The 21,952-nt window shown below is 40.9% G+C and overlaps 2 protein-coding genes across 3 annotated transcripts; one reads left to right on the top strand and one right to left on the bottom strand.

Moving 5' to 3' along the window:
• Positions 1–2,363: 2,363 nt before the first annotated feature.
• LOC147510613 (protein HEAT INTOLERANT 4-like) lies at positions 2,364–12,549 on the bottom strand. Of its 2 annotated transcripts, none has more exons than XM_086602543.1 (14): positions 12,284–12,549; positions 12,170–12,208; positions 12,019–12,072; positions 11,864–11,936; positions 11,638–11,699; positions 9,562–9,686; positions 9,334–9,393; positions 6,532–6,590; positions 5,748–5,824; positions 5,578–5,616; positions 4,912–4,974; positions 4,785–4,832; positions 4,351–4,479; positions 2,364–2,759 (listed from the first exon to the last, which is right to left on the bottom strand). In XM_086602543.1, the coding sequence occupies exons 1-14, from the start codon at positions 12,428–12,430 to the stop codon at positions 2,712–2,714; spliced, it is 1,023 nt and encodes a 340-aa protein (XP_086458669.1). In that variant the 5' UTR covers positions 12,431–12,549; the 3' UTR covers positions 2,364–2,711. The 2 variants fall into 2 exon arrangements, with proteins under 2 accessions (XP_086458669.1, XP_086458668.1); XM_086602542.1 differs by having other exon boundaries at positions 5,724–5,824; positions 12,284–12,490.
• Positions 12,550–18,238: 5,689 nt separating this feature from the next.
• LOC147510612 (uncharacterized) lies at positions 18,239–18,610 on the top strand. The gene has a single exon (XM_086598196.1). It carries the CDS (start codon positions 18,239–18,241, stop codon positions 18,608–18,610), a length of 372 nt encoding a protein of 123 aa, XP_086454322.1.
• The last annotated feature ends 3,342 nt before the right edge of the window (positions 18,611–21,952 follow it).

Here is a 21,952-nt window from a genome sequence, read left to right as displayed (position 1 = left end):
AGATTTGATTATGAATAAAAATTTGACTGGCTGAGATAAATCCTTTTATAGTGTTGTCTAACTCTGTTTTTGCAAGAGGGTAGGATCTGTTAATCTTTTATGCAGGGACGTAAATATCCTATCTTGAGACGACATGCGGGCTTAAAGTTAATGTGTATCAAACTAATATTTAATTAAGTTATCATATGTGTATGTAATAAATGGTATTTCTGTTGTGAGTTATCTTGGAAATGTATATTGGGATTGAAATCTTACTTGGGAAGAAACTACACGCCGTTTTGGAAAACGAAACTATATTGTCTTCAAGTTGAAATGGTTGGTAATGTTATATTTATTAATTTGAAAGATTATTATATATATTTTGTTGTTAGTCTACTCATACCAGCAAATTCAATTTGCTGTGGGTGTGTTCTTGGGAACATAGATGGTGGAATGCAGCGGATGAAGACGCTTGATTGGGATTCGTTTTTGGAGTCATACTGGTATAAGTTTTATGAAGTATAAAGTCTTGATTTGAAACAGATGTAATAGAGTGGTTTAGTAAATTCTTGAATTTGTACATTAAGAGTTGTTCGTTTGGTTTTAATTTGATCTCATATTTTAATATCGTAGTTGATAATAGGTTATTTTTCATCCTGGATTTTCAGAAGATGGATTAGGGTGTGGATAATTCCCTATTTTTAATTTTTTTGAAATTTGGGGCGTGACAGGAACCTAGACCACGGACGTGGGATGCGTACAGTAAGAAGGAGAGCCATGGGATAACAAGACAAATGGACAGTCCAGATAGGAGGGGAGAGGTATAAAAAGAAGAGGATGAGGAGAGAAGAAGTGGCCGCTAGAGTGAAAGAAAAAGGGGAATAGTGAGAGAGAAAAAGAAAAAGAGGGATTGTTTAGCTGAGATATTTAGGGTTCATACAAAGAGCCTTCGCGGGAAATCGTTGTTTTGCGTGAAAACTCTCCAATATGTCTATCCTCGACAGAGTTCCCTGGATGCAAGCCGAACTCCATATACTTCACAGACGATAATGATGAAGGATATGCTTTTGAAGAACGTGAACTCCAACTAGATGGTAGAGTGGAAAGACACTTGGAATCTTCACCTTGGAAGATGGTAGAGTGGAGGGACACTTCGCAATGGAATACAAGTTGAAGTCTGCACCACCACCCCACATTTGGATCGAGCCAACACTTCAGTGTCCCCTTCATTGAGCTTGTCTTTGTATCCATTGGTGCTGATGACAGTATTTATCTCTCTCTTACTCTCATATAGAACCATTTGAAAGCTTTTTGAATTTCTCACATCTTTAGCGTAAAACTGTTTTTTTTGGGCATGGTCTTCGTTTCGTACAATTACGGCTTTGTGATTTCAAAGTTTGGCTTGAGAGTTGAGATGGTGAACATTCTTCCTTTGAATGATATGGTAACTAATATTCTAAGACGTACGACAGCATGTGATATCCATCCAAAACTATGATAAGCTTCGCATGTACTTATATCGTAGAATATCTCATCTTACTGAAGTTAGGAACTGATTACGTTTTATCCTATGTACATCTACTTTTGCCGAAATTGAAACAGACAGAAAAGAAAAGAAACTTTAGAACTCACTTGGTAGTTGGTACTGAAGTTATTCTATTGAGGGGCTATAAGCCTCAAACTCGGAAGAACTTTTATACTTTCTCTGTCCCTCGTACATGCCAAAGTAAGTACACACTCTGATGATACTTTTATGGGAGAAGGGAAAATTTAACCGTTCGATGTTGTCTTGTCTTATCGACAATGTGGTATATTGTTTGCATTACCTTCTTAGTTTGAGCAAGATTAATTGCTACAACTCTTCATTGTTTCGTCCACGTACAGAGAGTATTCGGTATTCCTTTAATTCAGTTGATTGGTTAGATATCATTATGAAATATCACATTAAACACATTAACTTTCCGAGAGTAAAAGTTTTATCAGAAAAAACCTCTTCATCCATGGACGATATCTCAATGTATTATATCGTTGGACTAAAATTTGAATTTTATGAAATAGTTCAAGCACAGTTGCACACTTGCACAGGCACCAAGGGTTGAGTTTGTTTATGATGAACTTGCATCCCTTTATGCCAATTGACGAACTAAACAGCAAAACTAATCAAATGTAAATTTTCTTGGAATGACATGCGCCCACTACTAACCAATGGAGGCAACCGGGGGCTAAAACACATGGTCTTCATGATCCCCGCAGGAATGCAGGATGTAGATCACATGTCCAAATGCTACCTTTCCCTCGCAAACCAAAGTAGTCAAGTGCCAAGTATTACTTTCGGTAAACTAAACCTTCATTTCAGACTACTTGCTCAAACTAAGAAGATAAAATCTGCAAGGCCATCTCAATTTTTCTTAAAATATATTAACATGTAGCTGAAGAGAAAGCAAATTACTCAAAGGAAAAGAAAGGTGAAACCGTTGTAACCAGAGTGTTTGTATACCTCAACAAAACTTTATCTCAAACAGCGTGTTAAATAAGGATTTCGAACAACTGTTTCTAGCATTTTCTATTGGGGGAACACCGAGGAGGTGTAGTGGAGGGCTGTCTTTTTCCCACTCAGATATCAAAATTGTTCGGTCTGCGGTCAAATTTTTTAAAGCAATTAACTTGCCAAGCCATCAACAAGGTCTGAAGGGAACCTCAACACTAAAACCCAGCTACCCTCAATGAGACCATCAGAGGACCTCATGGGCATTCCCATAATACCTACTAATGAAACGAGACTGCAAAACAACCAACAAAAAAGAGGCAGCATATGATTAGTCTAATGAATACTATCAACCGATTTAACATAAAATAAATATTAAGAAACTACATATGCATCCTTTCAGGTAATTCAATGTTCCTAGTCACTACACCAGCATACTTTTCTCGTTTTCTACCTTTGTTTCCCTTTGCCCCCAAAAAATACAAGTGGCGGCGGTATTCACACCCCAACTAATGGGATTGGCACCCCTTTGACCAATCCCAAGATAGTGGCACCTCTCCATTAATCATATAAATTGTTGTATGCCCCACCTTTTTTTTTATCAAACAAGCACCTCCCTTTTCTAATTCTTATTAAATCTAGTTCTTTACCCATAAAAATAATCAAACATAAAAAAATACAAAAGAAGAAAACTCTGGCGCTCAACTCGTGGCCATCTAGAACCTCGTTCATCACTCAATCTTGAAAATTTTGACAACAACACATAACAATTCAAATTTGAAAAAAAAATTAAAAAAATCACCCACGACAAGTTGACGCGAAAAGGTAATGCCCACAACAAAGAGTTGCCGCGAGATGACAAATCCATGAAAGGTTGTTGCTGTGGGTCCATTTTTGTTTAAATTTTTTTTTGATAGCCACCATAAAAGAAAATCAGTTGCCGCGAGATGGTTGTGTTCACCAAAATAGAGTATTTGTTTGTGTTAATTATCAAAACTTTTTTTCATTAATTTGATCACAAGTTTTTTTTATAGCGTATGAAAAAATCCCGCGAGATAGCAAAACTATATCTCAATTGTACATTTTTTTTCATGGTTTTGGTGTTGTTCTTGGAGTATATAACGAAGCTCTAAAGAATAAAATGAGATATCTGTATGCCGTGTTCAAAATTTGAAATGAAAAAAAAAAAAAAAAAAAAAAAAAAATCCTCCGCGGCAACTCCCTGCCGTAGGATATGGGATCTCACGGCAACCCGATGCTATAGATTCTGCGATCTTGCGGCAACTCGATGCCGTGGAATGTGCGATCTTGCGGCAACGTGATGCCGTGGAACTATCGGGCATGTGGGTGTAAAATGACAAATACGGAATAACCATTATTATTCTACCAAAAGAGTGTCAATCCCATAAAGTGGGGTGTCAATACCACGCTCCAAAAAAAATCTTATTATTGAGAGACCCCAAATTGTGTTGGGCAGACCCCCAACAAATACGGGGTCTCCAATTGTTTTGGGCACAACACACAGTTTAATACACTCCCCGACAATAGCAATGATGCTTCCTTCTTGGATCTAATTATTATCCAGTATTTTATTCTTCATTTTCATTCATGAATCAAGATTCATGTTTTACAATTATTTCAACCTAACCTTGTGAACTAGAACCTAGCTATCCTACCAAAGCAAATAGGGAATGCAAAGTTTTGTCATTCAAATTATTCCAGAAGTTTTTAATAGAGAATCATTACAACCTTCACAGGGTATTCTACTATTATTCAACCAACAAAAAATAGGACTACTGAGTAATATATTTCAAAAAAAGGCATTCCAATTACGTTACTGATCAGCTTTTAACCTCTTCTATGGAAAGCAAGAGAGAGAAATATACCTTTACACTGGATACATCAGGAGTATCTGGTGACTGCACTGGGTAGAACTTATAGAACCATATGTTATTATAAGTTGTCCTGGTATCCTCACTCATTTCCTCTACCGCCTTTTTGCGGACTTCCTTTTCCTACAAGGAAGGAAACATAAATGGTTTGCACATGAGAACATGCCACTAGTCTTTGAGGCACAAACTACCTATTAGGCTATTATCCACTGATGAAGGACTGTTGCTTTTCTGACAGAGATAAAAATCGGTTCAATATTTCAGGTGAAGGCAATACTGGAAAACGGGTAAAAAAATTGTGTATAATTATCAGAAATATCAATATCTCCAGTATCACCAACATTTTTAGAATTATAAGGATATTTTGTGTCTATGCTAGTCTATACTTTAATTAAATATAAGTGCTAAGATTTTTTTAGTGATAATACCTCTCTATTAGCCTTCTTTGCTTCCATGACCTTCTCTCTGACAAAATTCTGCGGGAAATATGGCATGCTCATGAGTCGGCTTAAAAACCTAAACGACTGATTAAATGCCCAAATGATAAAGGAGTACCTTAAAATCGTCTTTCTGATCTTCTAATATGTTTTCGTTTGTTAGGTTCTCATCAGTGAACTCCTAGAGATCATATAAACAATATTTTGAACAGGAAATAAGGAGTATATAAGACTTCTACTGCAGACATGAAATGTTTGAATTTAGATGAAAAATCCTATTGCTCATCATTTGCAACCCATTTATTGTTGCAATGGTCGACGAAAGCTACTTGGCTTGTGGCAATTATGTACACAAGGTATAGATTATACATACGCGAGTCCAAACCACAATCAAATAGGTTTAGTCCAAGGCTTTACTACCAATGAAATTTTAATGGCTATAGGCACTCGTAACCATTTTATCTATGCAATGCATCCATTTCAGATGAATATAACCAATCGATAATCATAACCTCTGGTATATGCAGTGGACAGATATAAGATAAGGATCACATCAGAACTCATGACAACTACTTTATCTATGCAATCAAATAGGTTTAATCTAGGGCCTCTCTGCCAACGAAACTTAATGGGTATACTCATCTCCCTTTTATGCATACCATGCTTCCATTTCAGACAAGATGAATATGACCAATGGATAATCATAACCTCTGGTATATGCGATGGACAGATATAATATGAAGATAAATCAAAACTCAGTGAAAACATAGACATAATTCCTCACCTGAAGTTTATCAAATTCCCAATCAAACTCGCAAACAACCTGCAGGTACAACGAGATAAACCAATAATTTTATCAAAGCACAACAATAGCATATACTCAATACACAAAATTTCAAGACAAAGAATCTGGAAGAAAAACTTGTGTACTTGTTTCAGGTTGTTTAAACTTACGGGCGGTTCTGCAGGAAAAATGATGTCAACACCAGTACTCTGCTCAAACTCATCGTCTTTGAATGGCTGGTAGAAATCTACACAAAGAACAATGCGATATATCAAAGAGAAGCAGTATCTAAAACATGATGTCAAACAGTAGTACTATCTAACGCATGAATGACATGATGTTACACAAACACCTGATAATGCTACTAAGCAATAACCACCCCCCCCCACAAACAAAAAAAACACACAAAAGAAATCAACACACAGACTGCCAGCCAGACAACATCACTACCTCCCAGAGAAAAGTATCAAATAATACATAACAGACAGCTACAGACTGTCAGAGGTACCGAAGCTATTACAAACATCTAATTAACGTTCCACATGTGTAACTGACAAGAGCCAAAACAGTGCTCCTGTGGAAATTCCTTTGAAAATGGATTGTCCATTTAAAATATTTAAACCAAAACACGAGCCACAATCTGGATTTGTGGTATAAATCACTTGGATAACCGCACTGTTCAAAACATGACTTGGAAGGGGACTTATAGCTTGAGATTTCAATGTGCTTCTTCATTTAAGTTCCTACTAATCCATCGCATACAACCGAAGAAAAAGGGTTTAAAGTGCTGAAGATATAGGACACCTAAGTGTCTAAAGACACCATTTGAAAGAGAAGTTTAGGTCCTCATGATTTTGGTCCTGCTATGTGTAGCCTAGTAGATAAGGTCAAAAGAACTGATGTTAAAGAAAATAAGATTTAAATGGCAAATATCATTAGACATTGATAACTCACAAGGAAGACTATATTCATATTTCTTGATGCGCTCTATATCCAGATGCTTCAGAGCAGCCCTGCATCAAACAGGTACAAGAATAATCAGATTTTGATTAGACGAGTGTACAAGCAAATGTTAAAAAAAAAATGATTTTGGTGGTTATGGTGATAACTGATAAGTAACAACAGAAATCATGTAATTCTGATCAGACGACTGCACTAGCAAATTTTGAAATAATTATTTCATATAGATTGAAAACCATCCTGAAGGTGTTATAGGATAGAAGTATAGAACACTGTTCCAAGACTAAAAGAGCTGGATCATTAAATAATTAAGTTCAAGACAAAATTGGCAGGTCCAGGAATAGCAAATTACATTGCTTTTAAGCAAATCCAAGTCCATACTGATTAAAAAAAATAATAAAATAAAATGAGCAGTCGTACTGATTCAAAATTAGTGACCGAATGTGATGTAGAACATTAGTCGAGTCTGTCAGTGTCATAGGTGTGCACCTATGTTCCCTCTACATGTTATGGGCGTGAGCCCCTTAGTTTTGAGTCAAAGCCCATGGTTCGAGTCCATTAGATAGTTGGACACATGTCGTGTTCCTATTGGTTTATACTTTCTAGGTTTACTTTAAATAATGGGCTTGTAGTTAGGGTTTTAGTAGTTGTGTTTATGTGTGTGATTTGTGATTGAGAGATTCAATAAAAGAGTGATTTTTAGGTCGCCTTTTAATTGTGTTTCAATTAAAGTGTAAATTCGATTAAACTGAAGCTTCCGCCAGTAAAATCTACATTATTTGGTATCGGAGCAGATTAATTCCAGGGGTTACTATTCACGAAATTGTTCACCGAAAACACTGTTCATCAGGTACTATTCACCACATCACTGTTCACTCAGGTTACTGTTCACAGCAATTTTTTTTTTGAAAAGTCAAATTTTTTTTGTGTTATTATGGTGAATAACAAACTCGAGGTCGTCCTCCATCCATGGATACTCGCATGTCTCGTTTAGAAAAAAGCATGAAGAACATGACACAGATGTTCCAGAACCTGATGGAAGCAAAGTTTCCAGTCCAAACAGAGGTGCAACAACCGCCTCCACCACCATAGAATAATGGTTCAGTGGCTAGTACTGATGATGCATCTCAGGTTGATGGTTCAATCCCTCTTCTGAACCCTTTTGCGCCTACAGATCCGGAAAACAACGAAGAGAACAGTGTTGGCATGAAAGATAACACCAACAGGGAACCTCTTTTCAATGAGGAACGTGAGGGTGTACCCCTCAATGACGGCGCCGCTCAGCTGTCAACAGGTGTTGAAGCCCCCTTATTGGGTGCTCCACCAATCTTTGATAAGTACGAAGATCCGATTTGGGAAAATTTGGTGACTCACTTTGACAAACGAAGTGATTTGTTTTTCAAAAAAACACGATTGCAGATTTGGATTTCCTTAAAGAAAGTCACATATGTTGGTGAAGTTACAAGCTTTCAAGACGAGCCATTAGTACCGAAATTTTTTTGTGCATCTTCTGGTTATTGTTTTCATAATCTGTGTGCAAGAGCATGTTGTGGGTTACTGATTTTAAGCCAGGAAAGCTGTTGCAAAAGAAAAATTCATGGTCGGATTCCTTACAGCTAGAGTATTGGCCGATTTCCTAAAACTTGTGGACATGGTTCTCTTTACCTGAAGTTTTTGTTGATTAGAAATTTGATGACGAATTTTTTTTGGTTGGGGAGAGTGATGTAGAACATTAATTGAGTTTGTCAGTGTCATAGGTGTGCACCTATGTTCCCTCTACATGTTATGGGTGTGAGCCCCTTAGTTGAGTCCAAACCCATGGTTCGAGTCCATTAGTTAGTTGGACACATGCCGTGTTCCTATTGGTTTATGCTTTCTAGGTTTACTTTAAATAACGGGCTTGTAGTTAGGGTTTTAGTAGTTGTGTTTATGTGTGTGATTTGTGATTGAGAGATTCAATAAATTAGTGATTTTTAGGTCATCTTTTAATTGTGTTTCAATTAAAGTGTAGATTCAATTAAACTGAAGCTTCCGCCAGTAAGATTTATATTAGAATGTTCACAAGGCAGGGATCCAGCAACATAGAGGACGAAAATTATTGAAAGAAGATAGCATCTTGCTTTGATAGCTCATAGCTCAGTATAACTCCCAGACATGGTCAAACACGTGCGTAAGTAATAGATATTAATGGATTTTCTCTCAATAGTAGCACAAGGACACCCCAAGCTGCAAACACGCGACTTCCTTAATTCACATCCATGTAATTTGACAATAGAAAACAATTCATTCAGTGCGTTTACCAGCTTGTGTTAGCCATCCTTGTCTCAGCCGGAAAAAAAGATGTAAAATAGAGAGAAACACACATCCAATGGTGTGCATTAGGTGGAATAAGCACTACTAATATAAAAAGTGTCATATATTGAAGAGAAAAGCATGTAGGGCCTTTACTTGGAATCCTTTTTTAAGCTAAAATACTATAGCTTTAGCAAAATAAACAGTAAAATGGATTCAGAACCGTTTCTCACGTTTTATTTGGCTTGAAATCCAGCATTATAAATCAATATTCTAGTGCAATTTGCATTTAGTATTCAGCCTTGCGAATCTGCATTCTCCTTCACCAGATTATGGACTTAAAACACAAATAATTAACTTTGGGAAGTATGAACCATATGAGTGTCAACAATTCACAGGAAATAGTCAACTTACTTGATCTTAATCATATGTACAATACTAAATTGATAACTGATAGCACGGGATCACAAAATCGATGGCTGGCAAAAATGAAGACAGTGGTACCTTCTTTGAGTGCAGCTTAAGATAAAAATCTGAGACTTCAGTCTATCCACTTGGCTATCCCTGTACGAAAAGTCAATTGAAACAACAAATGAATATATGTACTGGAAGGATAATCTATAGAGTATTGTAAACCTGTATCAAATTCAGAAACAGCTATGAGATAGAATGGTAATTTCAAGAAATAATAATTAAGGTCTAAGAACACAACAGAAAGTAAGGAGAGAATACCTATATGCTAGTGGGATGTATGGAACCCAGTCCATTTTCATTTGATTCATGGGAACTATTTCCTCAGCCTCCTTTTGAACCGCAGCAATACCGATCTTATCAGAAGGTGGGCAAGGAGACACAACCTGCCAAATAGAGGTAATTGAAGCATTGCATGAGATACAAAACGTATATTAGCTGGAAGACTTTTTTATGTGGTACTACTTATTCATTGAATGAGTGGAACATGTAAAACCAGTCTATCTTAATAAATAACAATTATCAGCTAGGGCAACAAATATGTCACCAGAGAATCAAGTCCATATACAGAAGAAACCCAACATAGAACTGTAGCCTAAACTTCATCTGGCGTTGTATGTAATAATTGAACCAACAGTAGTAACAGCATTAAGAATGCATTCAACAATTTCAATTAACAGGGTAATTTTGTTGATCAGACCGTTTTAACAAGTATCCAGGCATGAAAATAATAAAAACATAAGAATTCAACCAGACCGAATAGCCATGGGTAATGCCAATTCGAGATTTTGAGCATGGATTTGGGTAATGTCGTGGTATTTCTCTCTCTCTTTCTAAGGTTATCAATATACATAAATAATATCAGGAAAGATTCTGTTCAATTTCAAGGGAAATTTTGAAAAAGAGACGTGTTAATTAGACATTATCAAATGGATGTGAATATGTGATACTACGAAATATATCTATTATTCTATTTTTTATTGGCACATTCACAGACTAAACCTGGTGTATTGGAAAAGAAAAGAAAAGAATAAATCTATTGTTGTTAAAAGTAGGGTTAGAAACTAAAAACATAAATTCCCGTCGCCCAGAAATCACACACAAACAGATGAAAGTGTTTTCCTACAGGTATCATTTTCGAAGATTCATATAATTTCAGATAAATGGTAAAAATAATTATTAGCCGAGCATATATGCATGGAAACAAGATAGGTTTTAGGGAAACCTTGTACAAAATAGGGCAACAGTGCAATGGACATTGCATATGATCATACTTATTTAATAAACTTTTCAAAAGTAAATCTATGAAATAAAACTGTAAATGGCACTCGAATATTAATCTATTATTTTAACTAATAATATCTTATTAAGAAAACAAAAAGTAAGTCGACAAAGGTAGCTTTAGTCTGAACATGAGCTTCTTTCGTATAGATAGTTTAAGTATTTTGATTGGTAGCACATCCTATTTTACTTACTCAGCAGATGGTTCACCTATGTGCAAGATAGAACAAAGGATACTCATATATATATATATAGTCTATATGACTGTCCAGCAGAGCAGCACACAAGCTTCTTGTGCTCACAAGAATTAATATGCAATAGGATGTTGTGGGATTAATGCTCTTAAATGTCTACAGTTCCAACTTAGAAATGGTACTGAAGTGATCCTGCAGATAAGTCATTTTGCAACCTTCTACTTCAGCTTGCTTAAGCTATCGAGATCTAACGTCAAAACAAACAAGAAAGCATACATTTGAATTTTGAAGACAAGATATATTCCAGTCTTTATCAGTAAAAGGGACAATACTTATCAGTAAGTGCCACCGCCTTCTTTTTTTTTCTTAGGTCTTATAAATGCATTTATGAGTATGCTAATAATTACAAGCTACATAATAATGGTTAAGTACTTAAGTCATCTCCGGAGTTATAAGTTTAGTCATAAGCAGATATCAAGTTGCCTGATTTATTTCTACATTCAACAACTTATTTCCGTATTCATTATATAAAATCATTAAAGTTGTTCTTTAATACCAAAACACATAATACTGTAATGTTTTAAGCGCATCTTTACTATTATAAGTTTAAGCACCGCATGCATAAAAAAAAACCCGTTTGAATTAAAAATTATAAGTGTTCCAGTAATAATTCCGCTATGATCTTATCCAAATTTGACCCCAAGTAATACCAGTCCCATCAAAATTTATAGAACTCTATTACAAGCAACTAGCTTAATCAACAAAAGAGAAAACCGCAAATAGCAATTGTCCTATGAAACATTCAAAACGAGAAGTTAACTCAATGATGTCAATTAACAGAAGGTTTGCAAAGGGAACTTACTGCCACCACAACAGGGAAAACGATTACATTCCTTTCACCGAAATTAGCAGGTAGCCGTTCAGCTGAAAAACAGAAACGGGAGACCATTAGTATGAGATTAAAATGAAGTTATATACGATAGATAGATATATATCGATCTGCATATTAAAAACGTGCACATATAGATAAGTTGAGACATAACCTAAACAAAGTAGAAAGTAGAAGTGGAAAGACATAAAAAAATTACCCTCCGTTCCCTCAGTACACATGAAAAGATACACTTTCTTGCCATGAAGCACTCCATTCTCTTCGAAGGCATCCTGAACAAAGCATGGTTATATTAGCGTTAAGGAAATCGTTGTTAAGCAAAATGAACAATAGAAAAAATATTCTCATACTCACTTCTAAATTTGAAAAGTTCCATTTGAACTTATAGAGCTTATCAAACAGATTCCACTGCATTATTAAAAATACATAATAATAATAATAATAAAAGCATTTAAAATAAGAAACAGACGACGACGTACTAGTTTAAAATAAATTTAAAGCGAACCTCAGTTCCAACAGGGAAAATAGCTTTCCATAAATCTTCCTGCAAAAAAAAGCAATCAAATCGAACAGTGGTAATATTAACAACAAAAAAAGAGTTTAATGAAGATATTAATACCATATTACGTTTCTCTTGGAAGAATTCATCACAAGTAGTAGAAGTTTTAACACGCTTACGTCTCTTCTTATTGTTATTCTCCGCTACTACTTCTACTGCTTGACTTTTCGCTGCTGTTGCCCTTGTTTTACTCATTGTTTTACTCATTGTTTTTCATTTTTTATTTTTTATTTTTTATTTTTTATTTTTGAAATCGGAAAGGCAAGTCTATTTATACTAGGCGGTTTCGCGTGAAAACAACGCAAATTTGAAATGGGGAGAGAGATAGAAAAGGCCGAAAGGGAGGGAGCCCAAAAAATATATATAATTCAAGGTACATAAGTTTAGGCCCAATTGCTCAAATTGGAAATTAATTATGAGGCTACCGAGTTAGACTAGCTTTCGAATCCTTCCTACTAACTACGAACGGGTGTCGTTCTATTAAATTATCCTAAAATATATTAGCAACTATACATAGCAATGAGATATAAAAATTATATTAATCAATCATTCAAATTTCATGTACCACTCTCTATAAAAAAGAAGTACCAAACCTTGATAAAACTCATCGACTTCTTTTTGTTGTTAGGTTTAATAATAGAAATTTGGTTGAAGTTCTGTGAGAATGCCTAATGTGGTGAAGATAATATTGAAACTACTTGAATAGCAAGACATTCCCAATCATAATTGTAGTGGCCTAATAAAGAGAAGTAGACTAAGTCAATGGGACACAGAAAGGCGTGTAACATAAGAAGGGAATTCGGGGAGCAGCGGATTGTGACCGCGGACGTGGCATTGGTACGGCGAGATGGAGAACCGCGAGATGAGGAGACAGATGGACGATCCAGATGCAAGGTGGTAGGTGTATAAAAAGAAGAGGATGGAGAGAAAAAAAGGAGGTCGCACAGTGAGAAAGAGGGGAACAGAGAAAGAAGAAGAAAAAAAGGAGGAGACTAGGTCTAGGTAGAGTTTCTAGCTCTTCGGTGCGTATTTGTAGATTTGAGGTTCATACATTTGGCACCGTCTGTGGGGACCAAGGAAATTGTAGAAGGTAGAAATGGCACCGAAAGTGAAAAAAGGGGTAGGCAGACCAAAGAGGGCAGCGGTGCAAGATCCAACACCGGAGGCAGTGATTGATGAGGAAGGAGGTCAAGAAGTGGAGCATGAAACATAAGAGACCCGACTTATGCGAGAGGAGATCGGGAGACTGAGAGAGGAGAACGACGAACTGAGGAGAGAAAAAGAAAGAATGGAGGAGGAAGAAGGGGAAGAAGCAGGTGAGGAGTCTGACGATGAGGAGGGCTGGCCGAACCTCGTTGAAAACCCGGTGGCGGGCTTGACCATGGAACAAGTTCAGGAGGTGATAGATAATGATAGAGAGGCAAATCAGCAACAGGCAAAGGGTCATGGGGGAGCGGCTAGCCAAGTGGTAGCCGGACTGAATCGCAACCCATTAGCGGATGACATCTGGGCGTCAAAGGTTCCGAAGCGATTCAACCAACCTAGGTTCGAAAGATACGATGGCAAAGGAGACCCGGTTGACCACATCCATCATTTCCGATAACAAATGCCTCTCTAGCAAGAGGCTCGATATGATGGACTACAGTGTATGATGTTCTCGGCTAGTCTGAAAGGAGGGGCGTCAAACTGGTATTACCGGTTGCCAACGAGAAGCATAAAGAACTTTCAAGAGTTGGAACAGGCGTTTATAGATCACTTCATACTCTAGAAAAAGCGAGTGGTGGATATCGCAGCATTATTCAATGTTCGACAAAGATCCGCGGAGTCAGTAACGGTCAAGGCCGAGACATTGAAGGTCAAAAATCTGGATGAGAGAACCGCAGTGATCGCATTTGAAAGAGGGTTGCGGCCAGGAACAGGGGTACACCAGTCTGTGGCGAAGAACGAGATTGCAACCTTGCATGAGCTATATCCGCGAGTGGAAAAATATATCAGGTATGAGGACACTATACAGAAAGAGTCTAAGAGGTCAGGGAAAGCAGTGCTATCGTTGGAGAAAGACAGGGAACACCGAAGGGCGGGGGCGTCTGAGAAGGAAAGTGGTAGGTATCGCGGATACCCGCCAAGGGCAGAAAGAAGCTGGGAGGGGATTCGAAAGGAAAACAGAGAAATAAAGCTATACCGCGAGATAGAAGTGACGCCGTTGAATAGACCCCTTAGCGAAATATTGTCGTTGATTAAGAACCTGCAGGGATATGAAGGGGAGCGGAACACCCCAATAGAACTACCTGACAAACATTTTTGCGCCTATCATTAGATACGAAATCATGAGACTGACGACTGTTATGCACTAAAGTGGTTGGTTCAACGATTGGTGGAAAAAGGGAGGATGAGAGAGTTTGTAAGGGGAGCACAGAACGATGAGCGCATGCCGCGCCAGGACCAGATACTAGGGACTATTAATGTGATTTTTAGTGGAGAGGTACTAAGTCATAATGTTCATAGAGATAGAGTGAGGAGAACCGCGAACATCCAACAGATCAATGATGGGACAGACAGACCATAACCAAGAGTAAGGACAGCGGAGGACAGAGACAGGATCGTCTTTAGCAGTGCGGATCTACGGGCAGTGGATTCTCCCCATGAAGACGCGTTGGTCATCACAGTAGCAATGGGCAATTACATGGTGAAGAGGGTGTTGATCGATTGTGGTAGTGTAGTGGATTTGTTGTTTAAAGGAGCTTTGGAAGAAATGGGGATTGATCCTAGGCAATTGAGGCCTCTGCGGACTAATTTATATGGGTTCAATGGGAGTATGACTGAGCCTATGGGAGAACTCTTATTGCCTATAACCACAGGTCCAGTGACGGTCTTCACACAATTTATGGTGGTAGATTCCTTTTCTCAGTACAATGCGATTTTAGGGAGGCGGCGGATTCATGAGATGAAGGCGGTCCCGTCAACATACTATCAAGTGATACTGTTTCCCACCTCGACGGGCATGTATGAAGTTCACAGAGATCAAGTGACGGCCAAGAACAGCCACAGAGGTACAGTGAAACGGTTGATCCACAGACCAGAAGAAGAGAACTCAAACCCTAGGAAGAGGCAGGCATAGCAATTACAGTGCGCCTCTGTGGAAGGGGAGGAGGAGTCAACGGTGGATCCAGAGACACTCGACGAAATTGAAGTAGTGAATGTTGGGGAAGGAGAGGAAGAGAGGTTCACCGCGGTAGGATCCTGTTTGCCGGAAGAGTGGAAAAGTAAGTTAATACAATTCTTGTCAGAAAACAAGGACGTGTTTGCGTGGGTAATTGAGGATGTTACGGGGTTAGACTCAGAGTTCGTGTGTCATCGGCTACACATGAAAGAGGATGCCAAGCCAGTGAGGCAAAGAATGCGGAGCATTAGACCAAAGTATGCGGAGAGAATTCGCGAAGAGGTTGCGCGGTTAAAAGGAGCTGGAATAATACGAGAAGTGGAATTCAAATATTGGTTGTCTAATGTGGTCGCAATACCAAAAAAGAATGGCAAGGTTCGTATGTGTGTCGATTTTACAGATGTGAATGTAGAGTGTTTGAAAGATAGCTATCCCATGCCGCGGGTGGATGAATTAGTGGATAAGACAACAAGATTCAAAATATTTTCGTTCATGGATGCATCTATGGGATATAACCAGGTCGCGATGTACGGACTGGATCAGGAGAAGACATCATTTGTCGTAGAAGGCAGCACGTATTACTATACCAGGATGCCATTTGGATTGAAAAATGCTGGAGCCACTTTCCAGCGGTTGGGTGAGAAAATGTTCGAAAGTAAGATTCGGAAGGGGATTGAAATATATATAGATGACATGGTAGAGAAAAGCATGTCTGCGGAGGAGCATTTAGAGGGATTAAGGGAGACATTCGGGATACTGTGAAAGTACAATTTGAAGCTGAATCCGGAGAAATGCACATTCAGAGTGACCACGGGAAAGTTCTTGGGCTACATTATTACTCAGCGGGAAATAGAGGCTAATCCTGAACAGATAAGAGCCTTGGTGGAGATGTCGTCACCGCAGAATGTCAAGGAAGTGCAGCGGTTGGCAGGTAGGGTTGCGGCTTTGAATATGTTCATTTCTAAGTCATCTGACAAATGTAGACCGCTGTACCAGTTACTGAGAAGCACCCCAGATTTCTTGTGGACATCAGAATGCGAGGAGGCATTTCAAGAGCTGAAGAGATATTTGGGTAAGGCTCCCTTGCTATCTCGGCCAGAGTAGGGGGAGAAGTTATACTTGTATTTGGGGGCTACCGAGTATGAAGTTAGTTCAGTTCTTATCCGTCTAGTCAACAGAATGGAGAAGCCGGTGTATCTTCAAAGCAAAACATTGTTGGATGCAGAGACGCGGTATAATAGAATTGAGAGGTATGCCCTGCCATTAATCTTCTCAGCTCTAAAGTTGAAACCCTACTTCGAGTCACATTCGGTGGTGGTGGTGACTAACCTGCCTCTCAAACAAGCATTAAGGATAGAGAAGTCAGGCAAAATGTTGAAATGGGCAGTGATACTTAGTTCGTACGAGTTACAATATCAGATAAGAACCGCGGAGAAGGCGCAGGCGGTAGTAGAGTTTCTAGCTAAGTTCCCCGCAGAAGATCCCACTTGGGGAGAAGAGATGGTCATGGAACCGGAGAACCCGACCTACTAGACCCTTGGTATAAGAGGAATGGGTGGAGAGTATTCGCAGATGGATCTGCCACTGACGCATGCAGTGGCATAGGAGTTGTGTTGGTCACGCCTGATAATAACATAATAGAACAGACCATGAAACTAGGGTTTGCGGCATCAAGTAACGAAGCAGAGTATGAGGCAGTGATAGCGGAGTTGAGAATGGCCGAGGACTTGGGAGTAAAGGAACTGACCGTGTATTCCGACTCAAATCTAGTGGTATGCCAGGCTAATGGAGGTTTCGCTGCTCGATGTTTGCGAATGGCTAAGTATTTAAAGGTGGTGCACGAAAGGTCCAGCAAGTTTGTGAAGCTCAGATTTGTACACTTGGGGCGCAGTGAGAATAGGCATGCGGATGCCTTGACATACGTGGCTGCAGCCATACCTGGGCCCGAGGAAAGAACGATAAGGGTAGGAAGACTGGAGAAGCCAAGCATAGAGGAGGTGATAGAGGTGTGTCAGATTGCAGAAGAAGAAAGGGGATTAAGCATTTCTTGGAGGGAAAAGAGGTGACTGATAAGAAAGAAAGAAGAAGGTTGGAACGGGCTTCTCAGAGATATGTTATGTTGGAAGGTGAACTGTACCGAAAGAACTTCAATGGTCCATTGTTGAAATTTCTAGGGCCGCGGTTAGCCTTTGAGGTGCTGGCAGAATTGCATGAGGGGGACTGTGGGAGCCATTCCACCGGGAGAACTACGGCACACCGACTATTGACACAGGGCTACTTCTGGCCCCACATGAAAAGGAATGCAGTGGAATTCTCTAAGAAGTGTGACAAGTGCCAGAGATTTTCACAGCTGATATTCGCTCCCGCGGAATCTCTGCATAATGTCTCAAGTCTGTGGCCTTTTGCTATGTGGGCGATGGATATCGTAGGACCACTGCCCATGGCTAGCGGCAAAAGGAGATATATGTTGGCCGCCACAGACTACTTCACCAAATGGATAGAAGTCATACCTTTGCAACAGGTGAAAGAGACGCAGGTGATTAAGTTTCTATGGGAGAACATCATATGTCAATTTGGGCTGCCATAATCCATCATTGCCGATAATGGGACACAGTTCACGGGAGCAAAGGTGACTGAGTTTCTGTAGGCATACAAGGTGAAACAAGGGTTCTCTGCCCCCTACAACCTCGAGGGCAATGGACATGCTGAATCTTCCAACAAAACAATAATGAACAACCTGAAAAGGAAGTTGGAAGACAGGAAGGTGCGTGGGCAGACGAGTTGAACCATGTTCTTTGGGCTTATCGAACCACACCTCGGATAACCACCAAGGAGGAGGCCGTATTCCTTCAGAGATGGTGGCAGCTACTATGAGAACCAAGGCCGTGGAGGAGGGATTGAATTGGCGCATCTTGGCAGGGGATTTGAATTTAGCAGAAGAGAAAATAGACTCAGCTCGCATTCGGTTAGAAGAGTATCACAGGCGATTACAGAGGCAGTACAACAAGCAGGTCAAGCTGTGCCAATTCAAGATAGGAGAGCTGATGCTCCACCGAGTGACTCCGAGCACAAAGAGAGAAAGGGATAGGAAGTTGGGTCCAAATTGGGAAGGGTCGTACATCGTGGTGGAAGTAGGAGGGTCTGGTACTTATAAGCTACGAACAATGAAGGGCAAACTGATAGAAAAGCCTTGGAATGTAAGAATGTTGAAAAAATTCTACAATTGAATATAATGAAGTTACAAAGCAATGTAAGGAAAGTCCAGAGTATAGGACTAGAGTTGTTTGTAAATATATAAGGCCACAACACTTTTGTGAAAAGAAATTTGTTTGCTATGTATGATGTCTAAATAAGAATGTGAATAGCGGACAAGAGATACGAGAGATACATAGGGCAAGGAGAGGGAACCCCCATCAGGCTTCCATGCCCATCAGAGGGAGAGGCAGCGGAGGGGATGAGCCCGTCGCTAACACTAGAGCTGGAGTGAGCCTGGAACAAGAGGTGTTGTTCTAGCAGGTTTTATGGCCTGATCGAGCCTGCGGAGTGGGATGAGCCCTCTGCGGAACAAAGATGCGAGATACACATGGGGCAAGGAGAATGACCCCCCAGCAGGCTTCCACGCCCATAAGAGGGAGAGGCAGCGGAGGGGATGAGCCATTTGCTGACACTAGAGCTAGAGGGTGCCTGGAACAAGAGGAGTTGTTCTAGCAGGCTTCAGGGCCTGATCGAGCCTACGGAGTGGGATGAGCCCTCCGCGGATCGGAGAAGCAAGAGACACATAGGGCAAGGAGAGTAACCCCATCGTGCTTCTACGCCGTCGGAGGGAGAGGCAGCAGAGGGGATGAGCCCTTCGCCGATGCTAGAGTTGGAGTGAGTCTAGAACAAGATGAATTATTCCAGCAGGCTTCATGGCCTGATCGGGCCCACGGAGAGGGATGAGCCCTCCGTGGATCAAAGAGGGTAGATACACCTGGGGCAAGGAGAGTGACCCCATCAGGCTTCTATGCCCGTTGGAGGGAGAGGTAGCGGAGGGGATAAGCTCTTCGCTGACACTAGAGCAAAAGCGAGCCTAGAACAAAATGAGTCATTCCAGCAGGCTTCATGGCTTGACTGAGCCGCAGAATGGGATGAGCCCTCTACAGATCAGAGACACGGGAGACATGTGGGGCAAGGAGAAGGACCCCATCGAGCTTTAACGCCCATCAGAGAGGGAGGCAGCAGAGGGGATGAGCCCTTCGCTGAGCCTAGAGCTGGAGGGAGCCTAGAGCGGGATGAGCCCTTCGCGAACACTATTGCTGGAGAGATCCTAGCGCGAGAGTAGGTGTCCCGACAGACGAGCGAGGCAAGAGAGACATGGGGTAAAGGAATTGGCCTCCATCAGGTTGCACCTCCAACCCATGCATGCTGCACGGCCCAGTCGAAGCATTGGAGTGCTCTAATGAGGTGAAGAGAGCTCAGGAGTGTAAACTTCAAGAGTGCACTAAGGAGAGGGCAAGGGACAAACCAGGGACGTGAAAAGCTATAGGTGGAAATACTTTGCAATTTAAACAAGTAGATAAAGTCCAAAGATAAAAAGATAACATTCACACGGAGCAAAATCAAACATCATAGACGCAAATGAAATGATAGCAAAATATTCGTTAAACAAGGAGCAAAATAAACCCTGAGTTTGTAACAGTGCCTTAATACAGAAAGATTGCTAGGACATCCCCAAGGTGGGTTCATTAACGATCATCTCGTTAGCGGCTTCCTCAGTGACTGTAGTGGTGGTCTCATCGGTGGCCGCCGCCTTGGGGGGGGGGGAGGTTTCTTCTATCACAGGGTGTTCTAGGATGACATTAGCAGCCGATACTCCTTCCATGGCGGCCTCAGGCGATTCTATCACCGGGGTGGCAGGCCTTTCGGGTAGCAGCCGACCTTCCTGTGCGAGCTGCGCATGTTCCTCTTGAATTTTCTTGGCCACCCTCTTGTTAGCCAGGAGCTTGAAGTGGTCGCGAAGTGTAGTCATGTCTGTTTGGTGCTGCTGTAGTAGTTCAGAGATAGCATCCTGGTGCTTCTGGTTGAGTGCATCCATGGCTTCCGGGTGTTATTGAGTGAGGGCCTCTAGATTAAACTGGTGGTGTTGGAGAAGCATTTCCCTTTGATGGCTCAGTCGTTCATTGACCTTATCCATATATTGTGCGTGAGATGACTCTGCGGATTTGAGTTCATCATGGGCCTTAAGCTTAGACAAGTTAGCAGCTTTTAGGTCCGATTGGAGGCCGGCATAGACATCTCTTAGTCTAGTAGGGCCGTTATGTTCTTTCTCCAGGGAGGCGACCTTGGTTTTGGCACTGTAAAGGCCGCGGATCATGAAGGAGACGTCCAGGCTCACCTAGGATCAAAGAGGAAGATGTAAAAAAAAAAAGAGAGAAATTGTACCTTCTCCCAGTTGGTATACAGAGAGGTACGGTGTTGATCAAACGAACCCCCGTTCGCATATGCAATGTCCTTGGGCAAGTGAGCATTGTAAAATAAGGAGGAGGCTACAGCAGCGTTGTCCAGAGCAGAGTCCGCGGTAATCACCCTACGATTGCACACCCGGAAAATAGGACAAAGTCCTTTGTCGTTGCAAGCTTGGATGCCGGGGCAGTTGGTGGCACAGGTTCTTTGCCAGACCGGCGTGTGCGGGGGGAAGAGATAGCGGGATGAAGAGGCAGGGGCAAGTTCTTCTGAGGCTGAGGTTCTTCTGAGGAGGAAGGGGCAGGTTCTTCAGAGGCTGAGGTCCTCTGCCTCTTGGATGGAGCCTCATCCACAGGAGCCCGCACCTCTGTGGATGGAATCTCCCTCACATCATCATCATCTGAATCACGGTCGAACAACTTTTGTTTACGGACATCCATATCAGCGGGAGGGGAGTGTGGAGAAGTATACTGATCGTCCCAATTGGAGATAGAGCGGTATGAAGGGACGTCTTCAGGAACGGAGGAGTTGGGAGGATTGTGATAGCCAAGGGAGGTGGGGGAGTGTGAGGAGGTTCGGGGTTGTTGGTGGCAGGAGGTATGGGTGCGAGGCTTTTTCTTGGGAGGAGGAATGCTCTGGGCTTCCGCTCCTTAGGAGGGGGAGGATGATAAAATGGAGCGGAGAGACCACTGATATTGTGCAGATCGGGGATCGACAGTAGGGGAGTAGCGATAATGGGATGGATACCCAGGCAGTCAGCTTGAGCAGGACCAAGGTTGCGGAGCCTTTGAAAAACGGGGCACGAGATGCCGAAGTAGATTTGGGACTTGGAATCTGGCCGCCAACCTGCAAAACAAAGAGGAACCGTAGTTTAGTGATAACAGGGACAACACATCAAGAGAGAGGGGAAGAGACAGGACACTCACCGCGGGTTATGAAGGCGAGATGGTTAAGAGCTAGATCAGAAGGAATGTCCGTAGACAGAAATTGGCCCGATACGTATAGCGGGTAATGATGCCATACTTTATCTGAGGTGGTGGCACGGAGTATGAAGGATTGCTTCTGAGGGTGTACATAAAAGGACTGGTACCCCACACCGACATCTTTGGTACTTTTCTTGATGTAAT

This window comes from Coptis chinensis, chromosome 3 (assembly GCF_015680905.1).
Source record: "Coptis chinensis isolate HL-2020 chromosome 3, ASM1568090v1, whole genome shotgun sequence".
NCBI lineage: Eukaryota > Viridiplantae > Streptophyta > Magnoliopsida > Ranunculales > Ranunculaceae > Coptis > Coptis chinensis.
The sequence above is the reverse complement of the archived record's forward strand: the minus strand, read 5'-3'. Positions and strand labels throughout refer to the sequence as shown.